Below are 19143 nucleotides of genomic sequence, written 5' to 3'. Positions count from 1 at the left end.
AGCTCCTGCACACTTTCTTGAAATGCTCTCATTGGTAACTGGCCAATGAATGTTCCACAGAACCTAGCATGGCTTCTCAAATTGCTCCGAGATCATGTTTCCTAAATATTTGTGTCGTGCGCCAGCACGGATACACGTATAATAGTGAAGTTCTACCTTCTAGAGAAATGTCAAAGAAAAGGAAAAACAACTGCTTTTCTGAGAAAATGAAACCATGATGTTAATTTTGGAGGCCTTACTGAAGTTGTCATCTGATAATTCTGGTTTAAAACAACCATGCATGTACACATACTCACACAAGTGTACACAAGTACCACCTGGCAAACAGCTTCCATAAAGGAAAGACTGATCTAAAGACTTAATCACATCACATGGCCATTTCTTCTTAGGACATAAACTGTATGGTGAAATGGCTCGAAGAGGAGGCTTCTACCCTTCTACCTCTTACACTTCTCTCAAGTAGAAAAATTACAAGTGGGCACACACTTTTTCCATCCCTGGGTGACAAATGTACTTTTAGTACACATTCAACAGGGAATAAATAGCCTCTTGAACAAACAAATATTCTTAAGAGAAAAATGGAAGATCCACTGGGAAATAATTTTAACTCAGAATGAATTATGTACCATGGATGTTAAAAAATTGTTCACATTTAGAACAGGTCTCAGGACTAGTAATCCTGTTGGTATAAAAACCCAGAGTACACAGAGCTCCTCAGGTGCTCTCATTTTGGAATTAGACTCATGGCCTGGGGCCAGTGTAGAAAGCATCCATACAGTTTCTTCCAAATAAGCTTGGGCTGATTAAACTGAAATGCTGGTACAGAAAGAAACTTTAGAAGCCAATACCCCTCGTTTTAGTGATAGCGATTATCAAAGAAATGCTGATAAAATGCCCTAATATTCCAGTTAAATGAGGTTAATTCACAGGCTATATAGAGGCCTTCAGAAAATAAAAGGCAAAAATCATAGTTGAAGTGGCTCAACTGCTAGCATATGAGTACTTCACACTCTCAGTACTCAGCAGAATGATTCACTGAGCAATGCTCTTTAAGCATGACAACAGGTGACTCTTGTATGCTGAATCCAGCCAGGCCTGCCAGTGCTAACTGAATGGTAACTGTATGCACAGCAACACAGTCCAAAACGACATTATTCAAACACATTCTCAAGAACCTCATTCAAATAGATAAATTTGTCAAATATAAAGAAGTTCCACAAATTGCTATTAAAAATGCTACATGTATTTCTACTTGACCCTTAAATCCTTTCTGCAACCCAACACAAATGTAATTACAATTTCACAAATAACTTACCTTTGATAAGTTGCTGCACTAATGCACTGTTGGGGCCCTTATCGGTGCTGTGCACAATACAATTAGCTATCCTCGTTAGGTGTCCCATGTAACCATGCCGTCTTCCTCCCTCAGCCCTGGTAAGAGGTAAAGGACAAATACTCAGATTCCTAATAGGATGAAGTGATGAAATACTTGCTCTAAGTACTGCGAACTTTTAAGCAATCATTTTAAATACCGAGGGCACTGAAGATGATGACAATAGAAAAGAAAAAGGAAGGTGCCAGAATGCAGCATGGTTGGGAAGGGATCTGAAATTGTCAAAGATTATATGGCAGCCTCAGTCAACAGGCCACAGTTTATTCAAACATCAAAAATAAATCATTGTCATAACATTATTTTTAAAAGATCAAATAAACATTCACTGATGCCTAACGTTACTATGACTTTCTTTTATATCTTTTTTTATGAAACTTCTTCAAACCTTAATCAGATTACAATGAGCTGAGGTGAGAATTCTGCTGGTTCATTTTCTTAAAAGATAAAAAAAATTTATTACATTAATGAATAGAAATAGTTCTCTACCGATGACATTTCTCAAGTTCAGATATTGGCTGATTTGAGGACTTGGCCAAGATAGGAGATAGTCAACTGGTACCTGACCATACGCCACTTGGAACAAATGCAAATATACTTAGTCCTTGTCCTTTTCTCATTTACGGCCTCATCTTCCCAACTATGATCTATCCTTACATTTAAATAAATTCAAATCAGGCCAGGCACAGTAGCTCACACCTGTAATCTCAGCACTTTGGAAGGCCAAGGTGGGTGGATCACTTAAGGCCAGGACTTTGAGACCATCCTGGGCAACAATGCAAAAACCCAACTCTACTAAAATAAAACTTAGCCAGGTGTGGTGGTGCATACCTGAAATCCCAGCTACTCAGGAGGCTGAGGCAGGAGAATTGCTTGTACCCAAGAGGCAGAGGTTGCAGTAAGCCAAGATTGTGCTACTGAGCACCAGTCTGGGTGACAAAGCAAGACTCCATCTTAAAAAAAAAAAAAACATATATATATATATATATATATATAAAATCTGCAATTGAAAATCTTTCGTTTCATAGGGCTTAAAGTCTTGGCACTTTGTAAATAGGCAGTGATTATTATTCATATCAGTCTGATTTTGCTGCCTATTTACAAAGTGCCAAGACTTTAAGCCCTATAAAACGAAAGATTTTTGGTTGCAGACAGCAGGGAACAAACACTGTAGAGACTTTTGCTTAGAGAATAGTCCTTCAGAAGACATATTAAAAATATTAAAAAAAGAAAAAGAAAAAACCATCCTATGCTTGGAAAATGAAGTATCTGCCAGAGAATCTCAGAGGGCCTGGGGTGCCTAAGGGTAATAAAGTACAGGGCTGGTTATTTATTTATTCATTTATCTATTTAGAGACCAAGGTTTTGCTTGTCACCCAGGCTGGAATTCAGTAACGCAATCACAGCTCATTGCAGCCTCAAACTTCTGGGCTCAAGCAATCCTTTCACTGCAGCCTCTTGAATAGATGGGACTACAGGCAGGTACCACCATGCCTGGCTGATTATTTGTAGAGCCAAGATCTCCCTATGTTGTTCAGGCTGGTCTTGAACTCCTGACCTCAACCAATCCTCCCATCTCAGTCTCCCAAAGCAGTGAGATTACAGGTATGTACCACCGTGCCCGGCTAGGGCTGATCTTCCCTGAGCCGCTCAGTTTCTTTAAGTTCTTTAGTAAGATCCAGAGCTCCAGGTGTTACCTAAAGGCAACTTCTTAGTCACTCTCCTGCACTCCCTCAAGTACACAAGTGAAAAAAAACAAAGGCCCACCTCCAAGGTGGCCCACGGCTTCAAATGTGCTTCAGGCTGGTGTCCAAGGAAACAAGGAAAATTCTTTCAGAGTCCCTCCAGATGGAGGGAATGGTATTCACCAGGCCTCCAGAGAACAGGGCTCACACGGAGAGCAGGCACAAAGAATATCTCAGCCCTGGTCAGATGAGGAGCCAGTAAGAAAACTGGAGGTTGGGTAGGGCACACAGAAGCTAAGATGGGGTCAGACATACAACTAGAGATGTCAATTGGGTCACAAACAGCACCTCCAAAGATCTCCACTTAGAAGAATGTATCTGAGGTCTACCAATACTGGCCCTTTGCCAGAAACGAACAAATAATGCTGATTTCCCACACAAAGCCAAATCAAAACCCCAGCAGTGCTTATTAAGCAATTAAAAAAAAAAAATCAAACCTCACAATGTAAGGCTGACACCCAAGAGTCATGTTCCTGGAGACACAGAGACACATAACAAGAATGCTGGGAAATCATCGACTACAAAGGACCATGAAAGAAATTTGGCGGTTGACAGAAATGCCTTCACTGTAGTGGTGGTGGTGGTGGTGACTTCAGGTATCAGTCAGTATTCCTAGGACTGCACACCTAAAATGAGCTTTACCACAGGAGAACTAAATCTCAATAAACCTGTCTTAAAAACAAACACAGAAGCATGCCTTGAGAGTGTTTTCCAAACACACCCTTATGCCACCGCGCTTCAGAATCTACGGGGTGACCAAAAGGCTCCCAGAGCACTAGGTGCTGTTACTCTAAGAAGTTTTGTGTAACAAAGCTACTAATACTTCACATCACCTTGCCTATCAGCTAACAAACATTTTCTAAAAAGAAAATACTGAGCAATTTTTTCCCTCTAAGTCCATGTACAAAGTGACTCTTCTCTACAATGAGAATATGTATTTGATACCTTCTGTTCTGGGTATAAGGTGACCAGGACAAATATACTAAGTTAAATAATCAAGGACTTAACTTGAACCTTGTAACTCTTAGAACAACAGCCATTCAAAAAGGACCAGGAAGTAAGCTTCAAAGGCAGCACAGAGGTGGAGAACCTTCCAAACCCACTGGTTTCACCCCAAAAACAAGAGGACCTAACAAGAAATTATTAATATTATAAAAATAACTGTTATAATGCAATAATCTTGGGAAAAGCTTAAATTGTAAAATGGCCAGCATTATGTAATTATTTCCATTTTTTCTGACTAGGGCAAGGAGGTATTAGTTTCTTCATGTTACCAATCAAACTAAATTCCTTTCAAAAAACAATTTACTTACTGTTTCTTCTCATTCATTTCCCAGGCTTCAAGTATTCGTTCTATTAATTGACATTTTTGGAAAAGCTGAATAAAAAAGAATTGTTCCAGTTAACATCTCAAAGCACCAAAACTTTGAAGTGAAATAGAACTCTAGGTTAAAGAGAACAGTAGTATGCATAATCTAGCAAGCTCAATATTGCTAACCCAAATGCACTATGATAATAAATTTACTGCAGACTCTCAGAACACTACAGGGATTCAAATCAGGATCCACACCCTCCACAGATCATCTACTGGGAAACTCAGTGTTATAGGTAGTGCAGTTAACCTAAAGCAAAGCTAGGTTTTATTAGCTGTGAAAACTCAGACTAGAAATATAAAACCTGATTTAAAGTAAAATGGAATAAAAAAAATTATGCCTTGGCAAAAGTTTAACTTAGAATCCAAAGTAATACTTATACTTTTAAAATGTGAGCAAGACTTCCTTCCAGATGAGGAACCGCATTAATATTAAAAACAGGTGTGTTCTGTCAACATTCTGCAAGTCAGTGACAACTGCGGAGAGCTGTAATACTGGAATGTGCAAGGCCAGTTTTACCCGTGTCCTTGTCTTTCCCGTCGACTTAGCTATCCTAAGCCACCGTTTTCTACATTTTAGGTTTGAGAGTAAACCAAGTGTGAGCTAGAAATTTTCAAAGTACCACAGAACTACCAAGCAAGAAGAAATCTGAAGACTGACTTAGTAAAATTATCTCATATTTGACAGAAGAGAAAAAGAGACCCCAAGAAGAGACTCTCAACATTATAGAGAACTCAATTCTCCTGACTTTCAGTCATGTATTTGGCAAAGAAATTACACCCCGGTCTGCCCAATAATAGTGCAAATGTTTTCTAGAGTATTTAACTTCCTATGATTCTTCAAATTGTCAAAATATGTATATACCTTCAAACTATTAATGTTAACACATGAGGAGGCCACTTAGTTTTTTCCTTACAAGACAGTTCATTTGATCATTATTTGTCAAATACTTGATTTCTATAATTATTTGTTAAAAGTGAAACAAATACATGGTAGTTAAATATTTAGACTCTGAAATCTAATCTCAAGCCCTTAAACCTCAATTCGTGTCACAGTCAAGTAGAAAACTGCTGTAACCAGGATAGAGTGGGAGAAAAACGAGACCAAATAAGCTTACATGTTTCAATAACAAATTATCACCACTGGGGTCTTGATCAGTAATTGTGGCATTTTCTGTGTTTTCAAAAGGACTTGCAAGAATCAGTGCAATACAAATTTCCACTTGTGTATGCAAAAAGTTATTCCATGTATATTTGAAGAACATGTTCTACAAAAAAAAAAAAAAAAAACTATGTTTTATTCAGTTACCTCAATGTTTAAGCCAATACATTAATACATTTACAGAACAGTGATTTAATAAAGTAAAATGATGTGCTCTCAGTCCAAAAGGACCAATTAAAAGGAGCACGAGTTCACATTAGTACTCGCATAACCACAGTTTCATTTTCTGGGGTTTCGGTTACCTATAGTCAACTATGATCTGAAAACAGGTGAGTACAATACAGTAAGACATGCTAAGAAAGAGACAACATTCACATAATATTCATTGTAGCATAGTATTATAATTGTTCTACTTTATTATTAGTTATTAATTTCTTCCTGTGCTTAATTTATAGATTAGACTTTGTCACAGGTATGTATGGGAAAAACATATAGTATATATGTATAGGGTTCAATATTTGTTGTTTCAGGTATCCAAAGGGGGTCTTGGAAGGTATCCCTCATGAATAATGGAGGCTACACAGAAATTCGAGATACCACGTTGGAGCCTAAATGGCATGCTATCTGCTTATTTAACATGCCAGAATTGGCATGGAATCTAGTAAAAAAAAAAAAAAAAAAAAAGGCAATAAACATACAAAGACAAAAGCATGTTTCTCAAGGAGAAAAGGATTATCATTTTTGTTTTCAAAGCAAGTAACACAAATACTAAGTGTGGTAAATTTTCTATAATTTTCAAAAAAAACTTTTTAAGAATTTCACGTTGATGCCGGGAGCAGTGGCTCATGCCTGTAATCCCAGCACTTTGGGAGGTTGAGGGGGGAGGATCAAGAGATCGAGACCATCCTAGCCAACATGGTGAATCCTCATCTCTACTTTTAAAAAAAAAAAAAAAAAAAAAAGGATTTCACATTGATGAAACAAATATTTACTGATGGCTTCTGTACAGGGTATTGCACTAGATGCAATATGGCAGACAGAGGTACACAAAAATATGGTCCATAGTCTTGAGGTGCTCATGACTCAACTCCAGCATACAGGAAGTAGAACTATCAGTAAAAACAAATGGTATGAGAGGCAGTACCATGAATCTCCTGGAAGTACAAGGGTTTTCAAATTACTTGAAAAGGAAATAGCATTACAAAAAGGAAAGAATGTCTAAAAGCACAAAATGCATCAAGTATGTATTTAGGATATGATTGGGTCTGGTTATTCAGAATGAAAAAAAGAATGATTCCTCCAGCAGTCTCATCAAATTTATGACCCCTCCAAAGCAGTCCTAAAGATTAACAGAATAAATTAACAATAACTGTATACTTTTATTCACAAAAATGATAGACCAGTGAATAGTGACTTCAGAAAGTCATATTCCTGGAGTTTTATTTATACACTAGATGGAAGGACAAAAACGTCCCCAGAGGGCAGTGACCATACTAGTTATCAAAGAAACTGTAATCCTTTAAATCTTCATCTCTTTTCCCAAATAGCTCATGTTTTCTATGCTCTATACTGGTTTAACCCAAAGCTGAAACCTAACAAAAATATCTTGGTGACCCTAGGAAAGCACAATGATGTGGCTGATAAAGCACGTATGGGTTTGAAATTGGGTGAATTCAAATCTTAGCTTCACCACTCACTAGCCATGGAATGCATCCCCTCTCTGGGCATGATCTGAAAATCACATCCTCTCTCTCATTGCAATGTTCACCTGGGTATCCTGGGGATCACCCAGGATCACCTGAATAGTGTATATAAGGTGAACACTACAATTCCTGTCACACAGTGAAGAAATACTTCCTCTGAAACACCCCTAAATCTCCCCCAAATATATGATGTGACCAGATGTCTTGTGAAACCTGCTGAAGTGTTAACCCTTGTGCTTTCTGTGCTGTGGGTGGCAGCAAAGACAGGCAGCATGGGATCCAGAGCTGGGCCTGTGCATTCTAAGCACAAACTCTGAAACTGGGGAATTCGGGGGTCAGGGAAACCTCAATAATCCTGGGCTTTTCCTTCTCCTTTCATCGATAAGCAGACTATTAACTGTCTCAAGGAAGAGTCAATCCAGACCATATGGCATCAGGTACATTATATAGATATCTCCCAGTGGCAAGAAGACAAAGGTTTGTCACCTCGATAAATATGAACAGAAAATAATGCTGTACCCAGCAGTGATTGTCCACATGAGGCGGAGCACGAGGGAAAGGCCGAAGTCTCTTAATCATCTTCAAAATCCTATATTACAATTCTTTATACAAAGAAACAGTAGATGCTTAGTAAACAATTATAAGCATCCGAAATTTGTGACAAACTCAAGGCAAAAACTATATAAAACACCATTTATGCTCAGACCAAGAAAAGTCACTGACATACTGCACATTGGTACAATTGTAACTTGGTTAAGTATCTGTGAAATATCAATGGCAAATCAAAATGTCTGTGAGCAGGGAAAATCTCACCAATATGACTCCAATGCTATTCAGCTCCATAAGGTCCCCATTTATACTGCTGGTATTGGTTTGAAGCAGGCTGGATATCAACCTAATCACATTCAACCGGGTATTCCCCACAGGAGGATCCAGAACACCCCATGTGGTCTTCATCACACTTTTCTGAAGAAGAAAAAGCTTTCCAATTAAATTCAGTAAAATAAATAAGCAAATGGTGTACTTGCTAAGACATGACACTAGTTTAACCCTGTTAACAACATGATCTGAATTCTACACCCGAAACAAAATCTAGAGCTCCTTCTGCTAGCTTTAAGATATAATGAAATAACCAAGCAGGAAGAAGAAAAAAAAAAATCAAGTTTTTCACCAGACCATAAATGTTACAAGAAATCAAGTGTCCCCCAGCCTCAACATTCCAAGCTGTCATGAGAAGAACGCAGAAGGCTACGAAATACCCCAGGAAACTAACAGAAGGTATGGCTGACCACAGTAGCTCATGCCTATAATCCTAGCACTTTAGGGAAGCTGAGGCAGGTGGATCACTTGAACTCAGGAGTTTGAGACCAGCCTGGGCAACATGGTGAGACCCTGTCTCTACAAAAAATACAAAAATTAGCCAGGTGTGGTGGTACGTAACTGTAGTACTAGTTGCTCAGGAAGCTGAGGTGGGAGAATCACGTGGGCCCAGGAAGTTGAGGCTGCAGTGACCTGTGACTATGCCACCGGACTCCAGCCTAAGCAACAGAGACAGACATTGCCTTGGGGAAAAAAAAAAGGGAGGAGGAGGAAGAAGGAGGAATGAGGAAGATGAAGAAAGAAGAAGAAAAGTAGCAGGAGTAGTAAAAATAGTAGTTACAAGTGGTTTTGGAATACAATCCTCAGTCTTTGCCAAACCTGTGATAAAAATGCAAATTCAGACATTGCCTCTGAATCACAAACCTGAAATGTGATCAATCTAAACCTGTTCTTATCCATCAACACGAGTTTCTATAGTCTGAAATCACAAAAGACAGAAGCAGAACATTTCCTAACTTCAGAAGTCTGAGAGGCCAGGGTGACACATCACAACCTAGACCAGGCTGCCCTTTCTGCCCTTCCCCATCTACATCAGCACCCTCGCTCCCTCTGGCTCCCACCCTCCCGAGGACTGACAGAGCTGTAAGGCCCACAGTTTTACTCTCTATGGAAAACAGCTCTAGTTGGCAGCTTTTATAAAAAACTTCATGAATTTACTTACAGACCACATCATATAGCAAAACCAGGTAAGAACAGAACTCATTCAGTCCTAGGAGTAACAGAGAAGTCCAAACAAGACACTGCTTTTACTTCTGAATCAGGGCCAAGAACCAGATGCCACCTGTTTGTCCACCCAGAAAGAAGACGGGTAGGCCACCTAAGACACAGGTCGGGCCCTTCCTCGTACACCTTCTTCCCTCTCGGATCCACCTCTGTCTTCCACTTGTGATGTTCTCGCCGCTTCTAAATCTTTTCATTTTCTTTCCTTACTCCGTTTTTCTTCCCAGGACTGGCATGAAGGATGCCACTGACCGTCACCATCAAACACCAACAGAGGCACTTTCCCTAAGGGCAAGCACCAACACTATAGTCCACATCCAACACAGGCCACACACAGATAAGATGATGTGGCTGGAATGGAACCAACAGAATAATGCAAACTCTGAGTGCAGTGGAACCACGACCTGCTCACCCAGTGGCATCAGGTATCTGAAAAGATGGTCTGGATATGAACTAGACTCCCTGGGTTATATAAGTTATTCTGTGCTTCCCCAACTCCAAACAGTTAAATAAACAGAAAACACCTAATTTAGAAGTGAGAAACTAGTATTCTAAATTCCCAGTAACTCGCACAGTAGATAACCACAGAGATACACACTATATGGGACACCAGATTCAATGACATAAGGTAGAAAAAAAAGGAAAGTTAAGAACTGTTTCTGGGCACAGAACTAACACGGAACTGAATCTTCCACCCTAGACTCCAAAAGCAAGTGTTTCTTACCCTAATGTAAATCTGTACCAACCCAAGAGGCAAAAGAACATTTGCAGACTGCTGACAAAACTCTTGTGGGTCTCCACTAAGGAAATAGTCATTTTAAAATTAACACATGCAATGCTCTGTACTGAAAAACTAACCCCCCAAGTCATAGTCTCTCCAAATTGTACACTAAAACTTCAACCTACTCTTTCTTAGATAATGTTGTCTGTCCATCAAACATATACTGCTCCAACTCTGAGTAAGAAAACACAATTTCAAAGATCAGTTTCTGAAAGGTTAGCTTCTCCTCAAACATGCAAAAATAATGTGCTACAAGAAAATTTTTTCCTTATTAGCATGTAAGTACCCAAGAATTTACAGAAGAATGAAAAGGTAAACTTCTTAAGCAGACAAATATTTTGTTTAATTCTCCATTCTCCACTCAAAAGCAGTAAAAATAACTGGCAGTGTACCTTGTAATATAGTTTGCACATGTGGACCACAGCCAGTTCTGTCACTCCCGAGGTCCATATATATTCAAATGGCTGTTTAAAGCAAATTACTAGCTGGCCAGCCATGCTTAAGATAGCTCCCCTACCTTGGGTGGCTCCAGCAGGAGTTCATGAAAAGATCCAAGTCTTCCTCTGATGGCTTCTAGAACACTCTTGTTTACTGAACAAGCTGAATGGCTCATGCCTGGTGGGCAGATCTCTATATGGCCTTCAAATCTTAAAACAAAGCAAGGTAATTTTAGTTATTATGATTTCAGAACAAATCATTCAAGGTATCAACCATGTATGTCTTTACTTAGTGATTATACAATAATGATTATATCAACATTTCTGGCTGCAGGAAGAAAGCCTCATGTGGCTGAAGAGGGTGAATAAAACCTCCATGAGGCTCAGCCTCTATAACCTGCAACTCAAAGAGCTACAATATCAGGTAGAAAATTACATGTGGTTTTTTCCCCTTCTAGACCTCCTAAGTCCTCATAACTATTAGGCAGTAACAAGTCTTGAAGTGACCAGGAAATTTGGAAAGCAAAAGGGATCCAACCTCTGGATAACAGGACATCCACACTGCCTGCCAGTTTGGGATGTTATTAATGAACAGCCCTGTATGTGTTTCGCAGAATTTTTCCTAGATAATCAACATTATTTCCTATTTAAAAGGTTTAAATTATTCTACATAAAGCTCAATCTATACTCATTATAACCTACTTCTTACAGGAAAACAATTACAAGTGGAATGATCCGAGTTGGGTAAATACTCAGAGTAAGAATCCTGGGTGCATTATAAATGTTTAACTTTCTAAGAATTGACACACATTTCTACAAAGTGGTTGTATCATGTTGCATTCCCAACAGTAATGTGTGCAACTTCCAGTTGCTCTGATACTGCACTGAGCACTGTCTATTCTGTTTGTCTGGTTTAGCTAAGGGGTGGGCTGAATGGTGCTCCCCTACCCAAAACACACATTCACACTCTCATACCCAGAGGCTGCAAATGTTACCTCATTTGGAAAAAGGATCTCTGAAGATAAAATTAATTAAAGATCTTGAGATGAAAGATGATCCTAGCTTATCCAGGTGGGCCTTAAATGCCATCGTAAGTACCCACGGAAGAGAGAAGAGGCAAGACAGACACACAGAGGGGAAGGCAATGGAAAGAGGATGCAGAGAGGGTCACGAGACAAGGAATGCCAAGAACTGCTAGAACCTGGAAGAGGAACGCCTTAGTACCTCTGGATGGAATCCAGCACCGCCAGCACCTTGATCTTAGACTTCTAGCACTCAGAACTGTGACAGGATAAATTACTGTTTTGTTGTTGATGTTTCCTGGGCTCAAGTGATCCTCCTTCCTCAGCCTCCTAAGTAGCTGGGAGTACAGGCACAGGCCACTACGCCTGGCTTTTTTGGTAGAGATGGGGCCTTCTCAAGTGATGCTCCTACTTCAGCCTCCCAAAGTGCTAGGCATGAGCCACCATCTCCAGCCTATGTATTCTTCATATACCTGGATGTAAGTCTTTTCTCACACATTATCAATATTTTCTGGCAGTCTGTGGTATGGCTTGTCTTTTAATTTTCTTAACAGAGTCTCAGAGAAGAATTTTAAAATTTTAGTGTAGTTTTATGAAGTGGGTTTTGGCAATGTATCTAAACCATCTCTACCTAATTCTGAGACAAAGACTTTTTCCTGTTTCCTTCTAGAACTACTATAGCTTTATCTCTAGTTCTATGATCCATTTTGAGTTAATTTTTGCATCATCTGCAAAATACATATCAAGGTTCAACTTTTTACAGAGAACAGCTAACCGTTCAGGACCATTTATTGAAAATGCCATCCTTTCTCTACTGAACTCCCCCCACCCATGCCTGTGTCAAAAACCGCTTGATCACGGGTGGGGGTCTACTTCTGGTTTCTGCTCTCTCCCAGTATTCTGTACGTCTATTCTTTCACCACAGTGTCCTGATTGCGGTCACTTTGTATTAAGTCTCAAAATCAGAGGGTAAGTCCTCTAATTTTGTTTCCTCTTCCAAAATTGTTTGGACTACTATACTTACTTTGATTCTCATGCAAGTTTTAGACTTCACTTGATTTCTAAAAAATCCTGCTTAAGATTGTGTTTTGAATTGCACTGAATCTACAGATCCATTTAAGGAGAAGTGAGATCTTAATACCCAGTCTTCTAATCCATGAACAGAGTTATTTCTCTCCATTTATGTAGATCACCTTTGATTTCATCAATACTCTATAGTTATGGGGCATTAAACCTTGCACACATTTTGTTAAGTTTGTATCTCAGTATTTCCTTTATGCTACAGAAAATAATAATTTGAAAAAATTTCAAATTCCAATTATTCATTCCTAGTAATAAGAAATGCAATTAATTGTGTCGACTTCATACTTGCAATTTTGCTAAATCTATTTGTTAGTTCTAGGAGTTTCGGGTTTTTTTTCTTTAATGTTCTTGAGGATATTCTACAAAGACAATCCTGACATCTGCGAACAGACGCAGTTTTGCATCACCCCTTTCTATCTGAATGTCTTTTCTTTCTTTCCTGTCTTATATTCTTGCCTGCACCTCCAGCATAGCCTGAATAGGAGTAGTGACAGTGAATACACTTGTTATGTTTCCCAGTTATAAAGGAAATCACTTCAGTCTTTGACTATTAATAACTATGTTAGTTATGGGATTTTTACAAGAGGACTTGGCCAGGCACTGTGACTCAAGCCAGCAATTCTTAGGCTTTAGAAGACCAACATGGGCGGTGACAATCACCTAAGGCCAGGACTTCGAGACTAGCATGGGCAACATAGTGAGACTCCATTGCTACAAAACATTTTTTAAAATGTAGCTGGACATGATGGCTTGTGCTTGTAGTCCTAGCTACTTCAGGAGGCTAAAGTGGAGGAATCACTTAAGCCCAGGAGATCAAGTCAACAGTAAGCTATGATTGTGCCACTGCACTCCAATCTAAATGGCAGATCTTATCTCAAAAAATAAAATAAATAAAAGAGGGCTTTATCAGTTTTCAACCAAGTTCCCTTCTATTACTAATTTGCTGAGATTTTTTATCATAAAGGAATTTAACAAAATGGTATGTTTCTTCTTCATTGATCTGATGTGATCAGATCTGCTGTCTGTTGATATGAAGATTTTTGAAGGATGAATGAGCCTTGCATTCCCAAGACAAACCATACTTCATCATGATATATTTTATCTTTACAAGATACTGTTGGACTTGATTTGCTCATATTTTCTTGAAGAATTTTACATTTCAGCTCTTGTAGCATCTTGTTACTTGCAGTCAGCCCTCAGTACCCACAGGTTCTATATCCACAGACTCAACCAACCGTAAATCAAAAGTATTCAGAGAAAGCTGAGCAAGGTGGTCCACCTAGTCCCAATGACTTAAGAGGCTGAAGCGAGAAGATCACTAGAGCCCAGGAGTTCAAGGCCAGCCTGGGCAACATAGTAAGACCATATCTCTAAAAATACATGTATACATATTTGGGGGGAAAACACACCAAGCAAAAAAAAAAAAAAATTTAAAATAATGAAAGAGCATAACATATACCATTTACATTGCATTAGTTAAAAGTAACCCAGAGATGATTTAAAGTATACAGGGGGATATATGTAAGTAATATGCAAATACTATGCCATTTATATGAGGCTTGAGCAACCACAGATTTTGGTATGCTTAGGAATCCTAGAACCAATTCTCAGAAGATACAGAAGAACAACTATAGTTTTCATTCCCATGTTTTTGTGTAGTTTAGTCTAGTTTCAAAGTGATGCTGGCTTTATAAAATGAGTTGGAAAGAGTTCTCTTCTCTAGATTCTAACAGAGTTCTTTCGTCTTTGTAGAATTCACCAATGGAGCCTATCCAGGCCAGGAGTTTTCTTTGTTGAAGGTTTTACACATAAATTCAATTTCTTCAACTGATACGGGGCTGTTCATGCTACCTATTTCTTCTTAAGTGATCTTTGGCAATTATTTCCTCTAAGAAAGTTGTCCATCACATATAAACTGCTGAGTCTGTTTAATGCACTGTTAAATGAAGTCTTCTCTTATTATTTGTCTGAGGTCGACAGGAAACAGTGTTAAGGTCCACAAGATTACAGTCATTCCCATTATTTGTAATTTGTCTCTTTTCTACTTTTTTCTTAATCAAGATAGAAGTTTATCAATTTTATCGATCCCTTCAAAGAACCAGCTTTCAGTTTCACTGATTTTCTCTATTGTTTTTATCATCTCAATTCCACTGACTTCGGCTCTAAATGTTATTATTTCTTTCCTTCTGCTTGCCTTGGGTTTAATTTGTCCTGTCTTTATTACTTCTGTAAGGTAGGAGCTTAGATTATTGACACACATTCTTTCTTCTTTTCTAATATAATCACTTAATGCTATAAATTTCCTTCTACTGCTTCCACAAACTCTAACAAGTCCTATTTCCATTATCAATTAGTTCAAAATACTTTCTCAGTTTCCTTGTCATTTCCTCTATGACACTTGAATTATTCAGCAGTGTATTCTGCGGCTATTTCAGAAATATTTTTCATTATGATTTCTAGTTTAAACACAGTATGGTCTAAATGCAAATGTTACATGATTTTTATTATTTTAAACCTGTTAAATTTGTTTTATAATGAGAAACTGGTCTTGTTATCAACAAAACATCTGTCTCCTCAGAATTCCTATGTTGAAATCCTAACTCCCAATATAATGGTATTAGGAAATGGGGCCTTTGAGAGGTAATTATGTCATGAGGGTAGAACCCTCCAAAATGGAGTATCCCTACAAGAAGGAACATAGTTTGTTTGCTTCCCTTCTCTCTCTGCCACGTGAAGACACATTAAGGTCGTGGCCATCTGAAAACCAGGAGGGAAGCCTTCACCAGATAGTGGATCTGCCAGTGCCTTGATCTTGGACTTCTCAGTCTAAATCTGTGAGAAATAAACGTTGTTTAAAGCCACCTAGGGTATGGCAATTTTTTATAGCAGCCTAAGCTAGGATACTTGGTAAGTTTCATGTATATCTGAAAAGAATATGCATTCTGCTGCTGCTGCTAGGGGAGTGTTCTACAAGTCTCAATTGGGTCAAGCTAATTGCTAGTGTTAGGTCTTCTGCATTACTAATGACTGTCTAAATGTTCTGTCGACTTCTATACTTTTAGATATACACAAAAACTGTGAAACAGTACAGAGTTCCCATATAAGTTACAGTTTCTTTCCCCCATTAACACCTTAAGTTAGTATCGTACATGTCACAATTAACGAACCAATACTGATACATAAAACCCATACTTTATGTAGATATCTTTAGTTTTTAAGGTAACGTCTTTTCTCTGTTCCAGATTTCCATCCAGGATACCCATTATATTTAGTTGTCAAGTCTCCTTAGCCTCTTCTTGGCTGTAACAGACTTTGTTTTTACCTACCTTGACAGTTTTGAGTACTGGTCAGGTATTTTGCAGAATGTCCCTTTATTGGAACTTCCATTCTAGAGTTTTTCTCATGGTTAGGGTTTTTTGAGAGGAAGACTACATGGGTAAAGTGTGGTCTTCAATACATCGTATCAAGAGTATATACCGTCAACATAACATCACTGGCTGTTGGCTTTTTTTCTAGGACAGGGATTTACTCTGTCCTCCAGGTTGGGGTACAGTGGAGTAATCACAGCTCACTGCAGCTTTGAACTCCTGGCTGAGGCCATCCTCTCACCTCAGTCGCCCAAACTGCTGGGGTTTCAGGCATGAGTCAACGAGCTTAGCTCTGGCAGTTAAATGATTATCTGGCTGAGTGCCAGGTTTTTCCACTGTGGTTACATTTTTGATTCTCTTTTTTCCACACTGTACTCCTTAAGAAGGAAGTATGTGCAGCCCACCACTTAAGGAGTAGAGAGTTCTATTTTATCTCCTGGAGGATGAAGTACCTATGTAACCTATTTGGAATTCTACATGGGAGATCTGTCTCCTTTTACTCAGTATATGTGCATTTTATAATTTGGGCTTTAAAGCAAAATGATTATTATTCTAGCTTTCACCACTGGGAACTCTATTTAGTTGGCTCCAATGCCCCAATGACAGATACCATCATTTGGGGGCTTTCATTTTTTTGTTTGAATTTTGAGGATTTCCTTCTTTTCTGCCACCGTAAGTTGTTTCAGACTTACATGCTTCTTTCCCTGGTCATAGAACCAGACGATCCTCTGAGGAGCTCTGGTTCCTTTTACTGGAGAACCATCATAGAAACCAAGATTCTGGGCACTTGCATTTGTTCCTGGAGGCATGTCATTATTTGCAGGACTTCTAGCTCACAAGTAACTATCTTTTTTGGGGGTTATGCATAATTTCTAAGGTCCTGTGCTATCTCCTCAACTATATCAACTAAGCCCAAAGGCGTTCCTCATTTCTGCTGTTTTTCACTTCTAGCATTTCCATAGCCTCTTCCATCTCACTAACATTCTTCATTTATTCATATATTTTCACTTTTCCCACAAGTCTTTAACATAATCAAATTTAAATTATCTGACACTTCCAACATTTTTTAATCTAGTTCTGTTAATTGCTTTTTCTCTTGACAGTTTGTTGGCTTTTTTTTTAATCTTGTTTCTTGTAATTTTGGTTGATAGGTTGGCATATTATATAAAATAGCAGAAACTGATATAGATAGCATTTATATAACAATGAACATGTCTCTTTTCTAGGTTTTAAGTGTGGGGATTTGAGGCCAGGTGTGGTGGCTCACGCCTGTAATCCAAGCGCTTTGGAGGCCAAGGTGGGTAGATCACCTGAGGTGGGGAGTTCAAGACCAGCCTGACCAACATGGTGAAGCCCTGTCTTTAAAAAAAAAAAAAAAAAATTTATATAATATATATATATATATATAAAATATATATATATATATAAAATATATAATTTTTTTTATATATTTTATATATATATATAAAATTAAGTGTCGGGATTTGAATCAATCTAGTCATCTGCTGAGGTACGTTTGGGCTTTGTTAAATTTCTCAAGGCCCACTAAAGACTTCAAATCCGTCTCAAGTTACTTGGTGTTTGCAGCTAAGTCCAGTTTGCCAGGTGTCTCTCACTGTCCACTCTGCCCATCAGCTGAGGTCCTCTCTTTAAACTTGCTCTGGTGCTAGCCTTTCATCCACAGCAGTGTTGTTACTGGATCACGAAGAGGTCTGGCAGAGAGGGAAAGGATGCAGGAATGCTCTTCTTTGTTCAACCTCAGTCTCACACAGCTGAGGTGTGCCCGGGTCTAGGGCTGGGGACTTCTCAGTGATCCTGCCTTTACTCAGGTGGTAGGGGATTCTCTAACAGTCTGGATCCAGGATGTGTTCCCAATTCTACCAAGGGATAGAGGATTTTTATTGCTAATGTGTTCTCAGTGGCTTAAGAGTTTACTTCAGTAGGGACAAGAATAGAGAAGGATCCTGGAGGGTTAGTGTGTATTTCCCCGAAAGGCTGCTCCTCCATTCCCCAGACCTAAAGTACAATGAAAGCTTTCTCTGGTCTCTGCCCTGCCATTGATATTTCTTGTCCAGAGGGGCTTACAAGTGTGTGTCTGGGACTGTAAGGCTTTCCTTACTTTTTGACCTTTTAGATGTTTTGAAGTTACATGACCTACTGTTATTCTATTACATGTATTTTAAATCACACCTGAACTAAATTTTACTGAGATGAAGATACCATGTAAGAGTCTGTACCTCAACTGCCCCAGTTGAGGGGCAATATGTACTAACTTACCCTCTTCTTATTTCTTGCATTTTGTTAAAATAATCTGGAACTTCTTCCATTTTTCAATATTTGACTTATTTCAATTATTTATTCCTAGTATTATTAAGTTTAAATATGAATTTTCACATCCCTACCCATTTCTTGATCCCTACCCATATTTCTTACCAATATATTCCCTTAAGTTCTTAATTTTTATTTTTCTGGTTGCCTTTAATAAAGCCTATCCTCAAGTAACTTTATCTCATCAACAGTACACAGATGAAACACTGAGTCCTTATACGCTAAAAAATATTTCTTTTGTCCTCATGCATAAACAGAAATGGTTCAGGCTCAGAATCCTTCCCTCTGTTGTTCAGCATTTATTTAGCTTCATAAAGGAGACAACTAGCAGTCTGACTGTCTTCATAGGTAGCCCATTTTTCTTATCCAATACTTGTAAGATTTATTCTTTATCCTCAAAATTCAGAAATCTTATCAGTATAGAGCTAAACTCTTAGTCCTATTTTATTTTTTTGAGATGAAGTCTCGCTCTGTTGCCCAGGCTGGAGTGCAGTGGCGCAATCTCAGCTCACTGCAACCTCCCCTTCCTGGGTTCGAGCGATTCTCATGCCTCAGCTTCCCGAGTAGCTGAGATTACAGGCACGTACCACCATGCCCAGCTAATTTTTGTATTTTTAGTAGAGATGGGGTTTCACCATGTTGGCCAGGATGG

General features: G+C 38.7%; 1 protein-coding gene across 18 annotated transcripts in view; it reads right to left on the bottom strand.

The window, feature by feature from the left end:
* The window catches only part of PPP6R3 (protein phosphatase 6 regulatory subunit 3), a 154272-nt gene that overhangs the window by 37729 nt on the left and 97400 nt on the right, over positions 1 to 19143 (bottom strand). For all 18 annotated transcript variants that reach the window (XM_074401784.1, XM_074401791.1, XM_074401789.1 and 15 more), the window contains 5 exons: positions 10771 to 10900; positions 8186 to 8338; positions 5626 to 5775; positions 4449 to 4513; positions 1316 to 1431 (listed from right to left, as the gene is read on the bottom strand). In XM_074401784.1, the coding sequence (XP_074257885.1) occupies positions 1316 to 1431; positions 4449 to 4513; positions 5626 to 5775; positions 8186 to 8338; positions 10771 to 10900 (614 nt within the window). The remainder of the gene's footprint in view (positions 1 to 1315; positions 1432 to 4448; positions 4514 to 5625; positions 5776 to 8185; positions 8339 to 10770; positions 10901 to 19143) is intronic.

Source organism: Saimiri boliviensis, chromosome 6 (assembly GCF_048565385.1).
Source record: "Saimiri boliviensis isolate mSaiBol1 chromosome 6, mSaiBol1.pri, whole genome shotgun sequence".
NCBI lineage: Eukaryota > Metazoa > Chordata > Mammalia > Primates > Cebidae > Saimiri > Saimiri boliviensis.
Note: the sequence above shows the minus strand (reverse complement) of the source record. Positions and strands in the feature narration are given on the sequence as shown.